We start from the raw sequence: 14,228 nt of genomic DNA, 5'->3' as shown, positions 1-14,228 counted from the left end.
ACAAAATGCATAATGCAATAAAATGCGTCAGCTACCATTTTCCATTTTCCATTTTCCGTCGGATGTGAGTTTATTGTGCGCAAAAAAAATGATAACAGAGAAGTTAGAGTCGTCAAAATCTAATTCAATTTTCCTCTATCAACGCATAGCGAAATATTTCCAATTGTATTACGCAATCGCGACATACGCGTATCACGTTCGACCGCGTAAATAGTTGCACGAGTCGTTACCATATTCTCGTGGTACATCACAATTGCATTCGCAATATACTGGATTCGGTCGCGTTACATTCGGAATAGTCGTTAATTCAAGCGTTCTATTAAAGTGCACTTTACAAACCGTTGTTCCAAATGTGCGCCAAAGTTGCTCGCGAATTTGTTTGGCAAATTAATTTAGCGGGGTAAGTCGTTTGAGAAACCACACAAATATGTTTCTTCAACTAATGATAAATGGCTCATTATTATTGCATACGTACATATTAAAAAAATTATTATTCAAAAATAATTTTAAAATAATTTATATATATGTATTATAAATTTAAATGTATTTAATAAATAAAGAGAGTTCTTATGTTATATATTCTCGGTTAAAAATAATTACTTTCATTTTTACAACTATTATATGCAAATTTTGAAAATTCTGTCACGTGCAATATACCATTATCCAGCAAAAAGTTGCAAACCACATCGCTCCACGTGGAATGGAATGGATCGTTACGAATCCTCTTAGCTTAAATGAATACGAGATAACGAAAGGGGAGTCTAAGCGTATCAAGATTTGCAACATTGGCGTTTGTTTGCTAATAAGGAGCGCGCCTTCATCCTCCCTATCCACGACAATTTTACGTCCCGCTGTTATCATCCCTTCGTCATCGTCGTAACGACACGACGCCGGTTATCGTCGCAAATTGCCAAGGCGTGTTACACTCTTGCATCGGATAAGCGAACGGCGCGATCGCGTCGTAAATTGTCGATGCCGATGATAGGTCTAAAAGGGACCTAAAGAGGGTCGCGCGATCTGCATCATAAGAGACTAAAGTGGGCCTCGATAACACCCGCCATGGAAATTGAATTCCGCCGGAAACGAAGAGACTCTGTCATTCATCGGTTGAACTGCAACTCTTGCGCGACGTGCGACGTGCCATAGCTCGGGAATTGCATGTGGTTGACGGCCAGCGTTGCGGATGAAACGTCCCTAACGATTATATGTTTTCACGGAGATAAAATTGCACCACATTCATAGTCCTCTTGGTCCCTTCCAGCGTTAATAAACGGCAGCTATATTAATCCCGATCAAAGGGTTATCGCACGAATATCGGATTCCCTCTGTTAACGTTTCCGCTGCGATAATTTTGTTAAGCCTACCGGCATGCAACACTACAGTCTGCACTTGGTGGATCCGACATATGTACATGGCTTTCGAAACTTTCCGTTATCCTTTATATTCCACGCTCGTTTCGTTCCAATTACCATAGGGGAGAAGTAACGGCGCGCGCGCACGCGCGCATGTTGCACAACGCCATCCGCAAACTCTGTCGTAAATGTAACAACTATCTGCATAAATTGTATTTGCACTTGCTCGCATAATGTCCCGAAATTCTGCGCTCGTGTGAAGTTACCGTCGCGCGTTCGCGCAATCGTTCGCGTTCCCTCGCATACGTACACAAACGGAATGTACACTATCTCTCTACACGATGATGCAGCCGCGGCAGATTCACATTTATGCGCAACCAGGCGTTGTATATCCCTGTGGAAGAAGCTTACGTATAACGCGTATTACGACGTCACATTTTCCAACGATCCGGGCATCATCCTGGCCGCACATTATGCCCCTTTTAACTAACCGCCGTATCGTCATGTCTCTACGCATCGATCGGTAAAAGAACGAGGAATAACATTTTTTTATTCACAGCAAAAATATTCATTTCCTGTTTTCTTTTCAGAGAGCCATTGAAAAAATAGTTTTTTTTCTGTTTTTTCGACAAATACGTAATTCTCTGCTAAAATTTTATAATAGCTCCTGTTATTCTACGCAAATCATTTAATTGGCCATTTTTTATATATGTTGCTTTCATTTTTTAAATTAATTGAAATTTTAGTATCTAAAATATATATCTATTATATAAATATCTATTCTATACATATTTATATATGTGTCTCTATTCATGTATACTCTTCCAATATTTTTTTTATTATCAAATATGAGAAATGCATTACTGCAGACAAATAAACATTTAATTAACACTTAGAAAATTTGATTTGTAAAAAGTTTTCGTGGAAAAAGTAATAAAATAAAAAAGAAAAGTATTGTGTAATAATTGACGTGTTTAATCGTCAATTTTCGAATAAACAGACAGCTTTTTCGAAATTTTTTATTCGTAGCCGTATTTTACAATTCATTTTTAAATTGATTTTTATGTACAGACTGCTTGTTCGTTTTATACTTGTTTCGTTTCTATCTATGTTATAAAAATATGCATATATATATATATATATATATATATCTCTCACAATATTTCACATTTGATCTAAAAATTTAAAATTATATATATTATTATAATTTGATTAAATTAAAATTAATTAAATTTATTTCTTAACTAAAAAGCCAAATTTTTAATAGTTTCAATGAGTCAGGCTAATGGTAGTTCGATTATGTGTCTCTGGAAGCGTAAATTACATCCTCGGGGTTAACGAGACTTTGAGAGGCTGGGGAAACCAACCATAGGCTTTCAGAGAGATCGCCTTTTGTGTGTGGTAGCCGTTGACATCGCTCGAAAGTTTTCCCATCTCCATGTCATCGCGCGCATCCCGACGATGAAGTTCTCAAAAGCTATTTTAATTAACGACTCGAGGACTCCTGGGGACTTCTTAACGCGGTCGAAGAGGACGCGGAACGCTTTTTGAACTTTACTTTTACGAGCGATTATCGCGAGAAAGAGCGTCACACAGGGACTAAAAAGTTGCAATTATCCACGTTTTTTCAGCCGACTGCTGTTCGCTATTTTTGACATTTTGAAGCATTTTAAATAACCTGCCTCTTTCATTGCCACACTTATCCGCGTCAATGAGACTCGCGAAAGTCGCGGAGTAAAATTATGCGAATAAATGTCTCAAATTTTATTGCTCATTATGACAGGTCAAGGGTTTCATAACATAGGAACGTATCCCAAATTTTATAAAAAATCAAATGTTAAGATGAAAGCTTTATACGCCTTGCATTTTATAATAAAGCTGTGTACTAATTGTAATAAGTAAATAATAATTTAATAATTATGGAAATAAATACAAAAATATTTAGACGTGTTCTTGTATCAAATGCGAATTTTAAACAGTTTTTTCTCATTTTCGTAAAATTATGATTTCATCCCTATTACGTCCTTATGTTATAAAACTCCCAGTGTGAATTAATAAACAAATTTATGTAATTTATCTCTGTCTATTTGAAACTTCACAATGACCTCGACAAATATTCTGTCATTTGATTAAATTTGTCCGACCGGAACAAATCTCCCTGGTAAAAGTTTTTATGCTTCTTTTATTTTTTCGCCATCACTTCCGCTCGTAAAGAATGGTGTGACCTGCGAAAAATATACCAGCAACAATCGAGGTCGAAAAAGGAGAGAATATCTACACTACCTAGCATCCGTCGTGAAAGAGGACAGGATCGTGAAAAATGGGTCGCTATCAGATTGGATTTCACAAATTTTCATCTGATTTTTTTTTGTCATTATCCGATCGATCGGTTTATATAAAACTCGTGCAAAAACCAACGAGTTAGCTTTCTTTACAGAAGGCTTTTTTATATACGGAAGGTTAGGTTTGCACTCGGGCAATGCGTAGACGACGAGAAGATTCTTCGCTTTAATTAATGAAATAAACCCAGAACACGTTTTCGGAATAAAGGTGAAATAAATCAAGATGAGGTTTCGAAACAACTGTTTGAAAAGGTGCACTCCTATAAGCTTTCCTCTGTTTTTCTTTCATCTACTAACAAGATCACTACTAGAGTTCAAATGATTAAATAAATCTTGGAATTCAACAAATTAAAGTAATTCGAAATAATATCATTTTACATAAACACTTTTTTTATACAACATGTATCTGTTTATCATACAGATATAAATTGCAAAAAAATAGCAAAGCTTATTTAAAAAGCTCTTAAAATATTTCAATTGTGCAATCATATTTAAATTATTATAAAACAACTGCCTGATTTAATCACATTACATTAATATTTGAAAAGCCATAAATAATTAAATTTAAATTTAATAAATTCAAAGCATCCGTAGAGTGAATATTGAATATATTGTAAATTAACAAATTAAATATTCAGTCATTTAAATTTTAATTGTATTATTTAATATATTTTTTAGTAAAATCAAACATATTAAACACAAATAATTTCTGATAATCTGTAACACATTACAGATAAATTGTCAAGCATGCAGAAAATTAAAATACAGCTAATAATATATAATCTCAGAAAATTATTCGCGATACCACTCGTATTTGAGTCTCTGAAGCAAAAATAACCGCATTTAAAGCAGTCATTTTGATAAACGCCTGGTATAGGCCCGACAGTTAGTTGGCACACTCGAGAGCATTCCCTTGATGAAGCAGCGAATAATTTGAATAACGGCGAAGCGTAAGGAGAGACTCCGCGGAATTAATTCAAGACTCGGGTACGCCATATTTATACGACATGCGATTAACACATACACAGCTTTGCGTTTCCCAAGACTAAATGCAACCAGGCAATATAAATATTTTACAAATTCGAATATATATATATATATATATATATATATATATATATATAAATAATGTATTTACACATCTACTTTATGTACTACCTAAAAATTCATTGCGTGTGAACTTTTCCGAGATATCCGGCGGTTGTGAACGTCACATATCGTATATATGCATATCGTCTCTTCGAATAAATCATAAGTAGAAAATATATGAGGCTCGAGAATACGATATGATGCGATTTGCAAGGCAAAAGAATATTCACGCGAAGTACATGTCGATTTGATTTGACAGTTTCGACTTTATCGTCGAGGTAAACGGAAACGAATGGAACGGACGGTTGGCGGCAAAAATACCAATCTAACGCAAGCACCGGAAAATAAGCTGAGATTAGGTACCTTAGAACGGTGACAGAGGTGGTGACAGCAATATCGTTGAATTTCTGTGACTCCTTTTAGATGCGACAGTCTTCGACAGCACTCAGCTTCCCCTCTGATGAGCGTCTCGTTGAGTCTGCAGATTAGAAAAACTCGTGTTCACCGACGAAGGATGCGCTCGAGAAAAGTGGTTCCCGAGATTATTAAAAAGATGGAGACGAAAGGAAAGAGAGATACCAAATGATACGTTGAAAAACATGACAGAGATTTACTACTCGCGACTTCCCAAACATGTCTGCTAGATAAACAATTTTTAACTGAAGCTCTTGGCAAGCTAAACTGCGTTGTATTATTTTTTCATTCTTTTGTTTATAGTTTTGCGTTAAAAAACTAAATGCAGACATTTTAAAAGAATTCCAGGTAGACGTAGATAATTGTAACAAAAATGTGTTCGATTTAAACTTAACTCTTATTTTCGGCAAACGTTTTCGTCGTTTACTTTCCTTCATTTCAAATGCAAATGGAAACAAACGTGTGTGTGTGTGTGTGTGTGTGTGTGTGTGTGTGTGAAACTGGCGTTCTCACTTCGTGAAAACTCATTAATTGTTGAGAGTTCTGGTTTTATTTTTACTAGTTTCAGAGTTCTCGATAGATCAAACAAATAGTTTTGGCCATATTATATAATTTAAAAAATTGCTTCGAACAAACTGAGACGCCAAGTTCACACTGTTCGAAGTCTCACTTTATCCGCGGGCAATTTTTTTTAGTATTTATGCCAGATTTTAAGCGTTTGAAAACTTTCACAATAATTGTACAAAAAGTTCTACGTAAACGTTATTATAATATTAATTAAACAAATTAAATGGCCAAATTAAACGCTAATCATATTTCAATAGTTCTATCAATTTTAAATAAGATTTTGTATTATTCTGCAATCATTTTTAATTTCCAGAGACAATTCTATACATAAAAATTATTAGAATATTTATTAAACAAATTAAATCTCCCGAAACGCCAGATATATATCATGAAATCTCATTTAAAGTCGATAGCACTGTTGAAATGTAACCAGTCTCTACATTTTTTTACAACATTTAATGCGTCAGTATATTATTATTTATATGCTTATCATGCAAATAATGCAATGTATAAAAATTATAGAAAATATATGAAAAAAATACATTTAATTTTTATTGTATATTTTTGAAATATGTAATTTTTATCATATTATTAATAAATATTTTTCAATCATTCATAAAATAATTACTAAATCAATTGAGTGTTCAACGATTAACTTGTCCGACTGATACGTAATCCAATCTAATTTGTCACATAGGGATTAAAGATGATATATCTAACTAATTATAGACTCAGTCGTAGTCTCGCTGCTTTTCCTCGTCTTTAACACATTCGCCTTTTTATTTTAAAGTTTTTTGATTATCGATGATCCATCACACATGCAACTAAACTTAGTTAATTGGACAATTAATTATCACGAAAATCGCGATATTAAAATTCGACAATGGCACAGTTTTTTTGGATGTTATCGATGCACATTTATTTATTCAAATATTATTAAAAAGATAAATGCTAAAAATCCAAATTCGCGATATTTATACATTTATTTTACGCGCGATGATATATGTATTTTTGATCGAATATCGATTACCGAAATATATTCGCGGTAGTTGCATAATTATAATAATCGCCCGATACTTTTATTCGACACTCACTCCCAACGACATTTATGCGAGGCCATTTATCATACTTACTATCCCTCGTGACACTTAAAACACACGCATCTGCGATCTATTTTTTTCCGATATATATTTTCGTCATTCTTGATGGAATATCTTAAAACACACATATTCGTTTAGCACGGCAGACGAAATTTGTTTGTATATATAACACGGGCTCGCATCTACTTCTCTCCTCAATTCCAAAAATCGGCCAGTAACGACAAAGGCTTCGTGTTTTTTTGTTCAACAGAACATTTCGATATAAAGATTTCAAAGATACCAATTGTCACGGTTTTTATTGTCAAATTCAGGATGAAACGTCTAACTCGCACGCGTTTACACTCATTCATCGTTTGATACTGAATATTGATTGAAGTTAGCAATCCAATTTTCAAATTCAAATTTGAAACTGTTAATCGATGGAACTCTTTTTATTTTTTATAAAGAACTCTTTAAGAAGAAGCTAGAACTCTAATCAGAACTATAAAAATTGCATTTCGGGGTGCTAACTTCACACACCCTATTCTTTGCTTCAACTAATAATATAATAATATAATAGTAATTTCTCTCTACACGCAGAAAATGTTAGAGTAAAAATTACAATATATAATATTCGTAATCGTGGAATATACTAACATATATATATATATATATATATATATATATATATGTATCCTGTTATGTTTAGTGAAAAACCTGCTAATGGCAAATTCTTGAGATCATTTGGAGGCGAGTTTTCCTCAGCGAAAATGTCGAGGCAGCAATAATTTCCGAGTTATAAGTGATTGAAAAAAAAGGCGCTTTTCGCAAACTAAACTTTTTGGAGTTAAAAAATTACCAAAACTACATTCTTCAATTAATTTCAGATAGAGTTTACTTTAATAAAATTTTAATCTAAGGCTTAATTACAGAGATATATAATGATAAAAATTGGAAAGTTGCAAATATATTCGCATATATATATATATTGTATATATATATATATATACAAGAAATCACGCGCAATATTTTTAATAAATAATATTATATTTAATAATATAATATAATAATATTATATTTAAAAATGTAATATAATAATATATTTTTTTAATAATATTATGTTTTGCGAAGATATATTGCAATTATTCAAATATTTTGATGTACAAATAAATATACATAATAATAATAAATAATTAAAAAACAATAAAACTTTTTTTAATGATCAAAACTACTTATTTAATCTATATCGAGAATTCTAGAACTTAAATATAAAAATATATAATTAAAATATAAAAATGAAGTCAAAACTCTCAGCAATTAATGAGTTTCCACGCGAAATGAGACGTCAGTTTCACACGCACAAAAAACGTCAATAAATTCTTCTTTTATTGATTACCTTTAATTGTTTCCATCTGTCTTTACTAAATAACTTTTTTTAAATATTTTTCTATCAAAGCATTAAGTATATACATATATATGCACATATACATATTTAAAATTATATATTCATTTTTATCGGAAAACTCTCTTTCAAATTGTTGTTGAATATACAATTTACCAACTATCTATAAATCGATATATACAATGTAAGATATAACACGGCGATATATCTACATATATGTATATCCAAAAATACAAATATTAAAATGTTGCCCCTTTTTGCACAGTATCTCCTAAAATTTGCATTCGCCATTACAAGTGATTTCACCAATATTTTATTGCAGCGATTAAATAGGCATGCGCGCGTATTTACCGTAGTAAAGTAATTTCATATTTGAATGATAAATAGCACACTGTGGTTACAGTGCCACGGCTAATTCTCGCTTCCGAAAGCGTTTATGCGAATTAATGCGATAAACTGAATTATCATTTAGAGAGACACCCTTTTTCCTACTCGGCAAAAAAGTTCACAGCTAGAAAGATATCGAGAGATTTAACGGACGGGAAAAGGGAGGAAATAAACGCCGGAGAAAAAGAAGTGCAATTTAGTCGGCATACACCCTAAGTCCAGTGAACGAGTACCCATGGTCAATTAAGCATTTTCGATCCGCAAACCAATTACAGGATTCGAATATATCGATAAAAGAGTAATTCATATATACCAGTGATACACATCTGCTCGTGCAGATGCATATATTACATCTGACCGACATGATTACATTATATGTATATGTTTCATATTCTGAATTTATTCGTTAAAGCGAGCAGCCACAAAACGACTGCCATTATGATTGGCACATGCACAAGTAATTAATTAAACGAATCTCGTGGAAATTAGCGACGATTTACATGTCATTTAGGATCTCCGTCACTAGTCAATCGCACGAAAAGCGAAAGAAAATATCGTTCTCATTAAAACGTCAAGCGTTTTTCGAGAGTTGCGTGACTCGTCGCTACACCTTTATACATCCCCCGACCAAACGCTCTTGATTAACGAAGGTTTCATGTCGGAAATGGCAAAGTGCTAGATCATATTCGAGATTAAACGCGAAATTAATATCCCTCGCGATACATATATTAATATTTCTCACGAAGATGTCGCGCCGAAACTGACAGTTAACCGACAGCTGATCGATCGGGGGAACCTCGACGTAGTAAAAATTTTAATACAGGACAATATGTCGAACGAGATCGATCGATTTACATGGATATTTTGAACCGTACGGACTATTATAGTGATTCAAGTTTTAAATGAGCTTTTTCTTGCGACGACGCGAAACCGCGATGGGAGTCACGAACACGACCGAATCGTTTCGCCCACTTCCGCGCGAATCTTATTTGCATCGTTATAGAAATATTTCAGCATCGCCCGTTAACTTTGAGAAATAACGACCGGCTTGTGCTTGGTTCACGCGATAATCGCTGGCGATCTGTTTCGTTTAATTCTCAATACTCGACGAGAATCAATTTTTCTGCGAGCGTATCTAATGTAACAAAAGTGATTTTATTTTCGCCCAGATAAAAATGCGTTGTAAATAATTCATTCGATAGCGAAAAACTTTTCAAATATTCTTTTCAGCGAACAGAAGAGAAAACCATTCTAATAATATTTCGATTAGGTAGTTTCTGATTAGATCAAGTGATTTCCGGAACAGTTGGAGCTTCTCTCATACGAGAGAGAAGTTCGCACTATTCGCAAAGGCTAATAGTATACTCGGTATGACGCAAGATTACCATATAAACCACAAAACTCTTCACGTTCTCTCGTAGTTCTATCGACCTCGAATGTCATCCTTCGCCCTTTACCCTTTGTCCCATTCTACCATAACACATTCGGTTCAGCTGGTGTAGGAGGCAAAGCGCTTTTCTCGCAACACGTGTATTTGACGTGAATTTTTTTTTAAATAACTATCATTTGGTTATCAATTAAAATAAAATGTCAATAAAAGAGTTTGTTGAAAATACTCTTGATCAAACCTACGCATAAAAAAGTATGTTAACATCTACTTGTGTGCAATTTAAAAGTATTAAATAATACTAATATCTTCCGCCTTTTATGGAAAAATGAATGCTTTGACAAATGTAAGTACTCTTTATCAATTTTGAAGAAACGAATCGTTGAGACGCAACATAATTGCCATTCGTTACTAGCTATTTTCTTTTCCTATTTTGCCGATCCTTTTCTTCGATCGCCGCCGTAAAAAGAACGTCAGTGTAATCCGTTCTCTTAAATACGAAGATTCGAGGGGAAACTTTCCTTATTCCAACAGCAACATACATCCGTCTTGGGATTGCCGTTATCGATTGTCTTTCGCGGTGATAGTCGTTTCCCTCGCTCAAATAAATTCAATCGATCGAATGAATCGCCCTGTATTGCAACGATTATCCATTTTTTCTTTCAATTCATCACTTCTACGATCTTAATATACTTTTATTCCATTATTATGTCTAAAGTAAAAGTGTAGGACAACGTAACATTGGACTCTGCCCTTGGACTGACACAACAAGGAACGATGTACAAGAACCCATCCATATTCACCCAGCACTGTATAAAAATTTGATCGCTTTCACGGGACAATCGAGTTTTTCAATGACAACGTACCTTGGTACTGAATTTACTGAGAAAATCCGTCGTGCAATAAATCACACGGCAGTTGATACGAGCCTGGCAAGCACCGTAGAACAATAATTCTCTTCTTCCCTCCCCCTCCTCAGTTTCTTTCTCCGTGACTCTGTCATACTTTTTCTTACCAAATATTTTTCACGCGCGGAATAACTCAATCTTGCTCTATTTAAGTAGTATGGTCAATAATTAATTATCTACCCAAATCTCCTTTCTTGTTTCTGTTACAGTTACGGAAAAGGAGATTCGTCAATGGTAAGTTTGACAATAAGCCATTATCTAAACTTATACAAACTTCGACAGGATAATTAAAGATTTCAGCGATAGGTAAAAGAAAATAATTTATAGCCAATACCATTAATTTAATTCTATATGTCGAATTAAAATAAAAAGTTATTGGAACAAATAGATTTTCAAAAAATTATTTAACATAACGTAAAATTTATTATATGTATTTTTACTTTATAATATAATAATTTATATTAGAACTACTTTATATTATTTAGGCACAAAGGATTCTTGAAAGATTGCCCCGATGGATTGTTAACAGAACAGGTATGCATATATACTATAAATATACATTATATATATAATTACATTAACTTTCTCCTTCTCTTTTTTTATTTAGCTTAATTTAGGTTTTTTATTTTGGGTTAATCAAAATTGTTTATAAAAAAATAAAACTTAACAAAAAGTTAATGTACGGAAATTTTCCCAAACTAATATGAATAGCTGAATGTATTACACTAGAAAGAATATACATTAATCATACGCCACGTGGCAGCAACAGAGGAGGAAAGGGTTAATCACCTCAAATAATCGATAGCGAGTAAAAAGCTCGAGATATGCACGAAACTCGCGTGATTTCAGGGGTTCATAAAGATCTACAAGCAGTTCTTCCCGCAGGGTGACCCGTCAAAGTTCGCCTCCCTTGTCTTCAGGGTCTTCGACGAAAACGCTGTAAGTTTCTTGTCACATGTGTTCTTGTCACACATCGTGGCTTTCCACCAAATCTCATGTTTCTCAAATTTGCGTTCGTCATGTCAGCGCTTGCGTGCAGAGGGTGAACACGCGATGCGCTTTCGATCACATCTTGCTCAAATTATTTTCTCCCCCATCACTCTCGCCCTCGCAACGTCTTTATTATCGCGTTTAACTGTCGGTTAATCATTTATTTAGCATTGATAAGAATAAGTTGTTAATTTCCATAGCGAGTCGTACAACGCTAAACAAATTTTTTCTCACGTGAATCGTACGCTAAATAAATTTTTTTCTCACGTTAAAATTGAGATGGGCATGAATCAAGTCAAACGCGAGTTGATCGCGACATTTAATCAGGGCTGGCACGCTTCTCGAGTAATTGAGTGAATATTTCTCGCCGCAAATCGACTGTATCTATCGAAAATATTGAAAAATATTTGAGACAGCAATTTTCCACGGATTTCTCTCACAAGACTACTCGACTTGCAAAATCCCGAAGAAAATAAAGATATCCCGGACAGAGAGAAAACTATTTGCACAGTATATCGACCGATAGTTGCTAGATTGAACTATAACTGGCAGCTATTCGTCTTTGAAAAACACGATCGTCAAAAGTAATTCGCGATTCTCGAATCGTTTGCGATCGATAAGAAAAAGTATCTCGCGTACGACAACCGGGGCAAAATAAGGAAATGTCGGATTGTTGTTTTAGGACGGTACGATAGAGTTCGAGGAGTTCATAAGAGCACTCTCGGTGACGTCACGTGGCAACCTGGACGAAAAGCTTCACTGTGAGTATCTTCTCCCTGATCCCCCTCGAAAAAAACTTATCCACTCGAATTTGGGAGAATTCTCTCGCGAGCTATGTTGTTTACCCATCTACTTTGGATACACTACGTACCAATTGCCGAGATCCCTCCATATATATCCCCCTATTTGATTTATTCAAGATAGTTAGTCGAAAACTTAAGTCATCCAACTTAAGTCATCTAACTTTTTAGGAAAAGAATAAAAAAAAAAAATCTCCGCTCCTAGTTTTCCGCGATTAAATCGAAATTGAAAATAATTAAGAAGTAGATCTTACAAATAATTGCTTTTTACATTTCCTTCAGAAAACTGATAAAATTTTGGATAAATTTTTTCCGATCAAATTAAATTTAATTTAAAATCACGAGATAAATTTTTTACTTAATCGAATAATAAATTAATATTCATATTTTCGGCAAATTTTGCTTCGCGAACAAACGATATTTGAGATGTAAAAAGAATTACCCGTAAAATTCGAGACGAGCTATGAAAGATGATCACCGCAATATGAGACGATAAACGAGAGTCTCTCGATTGTTCTTTCCACGAGAATGACTATCGATGAACGATCGCAATCTGTAGTGAACAATGAGATGTATAACTTGGCTGAGGTTATCACGATCGCGAAGGAGATATCGTCCCGGAGAAAACCTGCAAGCTCGCGAGAGAGAGAGAGAGAGAGAGAGAGAGAGAGAGAGAGAGAGAGAAAAGTGCACGTAAAAAGAGAGTTTCTCCTTTTTCGAACAAAGCGCGCTTTCGAACACCTACCCACGAATTCAGTTGCAGAAGTCAATTGCGTTTTTCTTCCTTTCATCGTCTCTTTTCAGGGGCCTTTCGTTTGTACGACGTGGACAACGACGGTTTCATCACGAGAGACGAGATGTACAATATAGTCGACGCGATATATCAGATGGTGGTAAGTGTATCCTTTTCAACGTATTTGGCCCGCGAGGAAACGACGACCTTCTTCGACGTGAAACACATTCTATTACTTGCTTCTCGAGTTTGTTGGTCTCCCTACCATCCAATTTTCTCAAAATAACATAGACCTATCTCTAGACAATATCACGATTTCTTGGGACAAGAAGCTGTTATTAAAAATAATAATAGTATAAATATCGTAAAAAATATAAATATATAATCTATTATTATTTTAACATTATACTACTTAATGGCGTGTTTCGTTAATTTGTGCGACAGCTATAAATACAATCGTTTACGATAACGTAAGATTTAGATGGCCGCTTAACGACTTACTTGCAGTGATGCAATCGTAATGACTCGTACACTCAATATCAAGTCCTCAATATTTTATCCCAACGAGCGCGTTATACGAGTAAGCCACCGGAAGTTATAATCCTCTTGTGCAGCTTTCAACCACGACGAGCTGCAAGCGAGTTAGCGACACAAAACTATAACGTCATCCACCCTCGCTACTGCTCTTGACACAAACGCGATATATGCGGCATCTTTGAAGTTACACAATGTGACCTCCTGTTATGCAACACTCACTGTAATCTCGAGTCGGATGACT

General features: G+C 34.4%; 1 protein-coding gene across 3 annotated transcripts in view; it reads left to right on the top strand.

Annotated features, from left to right (window-relative positions):
- The window catches only part of LOC140663871 (frequenin-2), a 39,047-nt gene that overhangs the window by 18,854 nt on the left and 5,965 nt on the right, over positions 1-14,228 (top strand). For all 3 annotated transcript variants that reach the window (XM_072888400.1, XM_072888397.1, XM_072888398.1), the window contains 5 exons: positions 11,137-11,161; positions 11,413-11,461; positions 11,777-11,866; positions 12,600-12,678; positions 13,522-13,610. In XM_072888400.1, the coding sequence (XP_072744501.1) occupies positions 11,137-11,161; positions 11,413-11,461; positions 11,777-11,866; positions 12,600-12,678; positions 13,522-13,610 (332 nt within the window). The remainder of the gene's footprint in view (positions 1-11,136; positions 11,162-11,412; positions 11,462-11,776; positions 11,867-12,599; positions 12,679-13,521; positions 13,611-14,228) is intronic.

This window comes from Anoplolepis gracilipes, chromosome 3 (assembly GCF_047496725.1).
Source record: "Anoplolepis gracilipes chromosome 3, ASM4749672v1, whole genome shotgun sequence".
Classification (NCBI taxonomy): Eukaryota; Metazoa; Arthropoda; class Insecta; order Hymenoptera; family Formicidae; genus Anoplolepis; species Anoplolepis gracilipes.
This window is presented reverse-complemented; position numbering and strand designations above follow the sequence as displayed.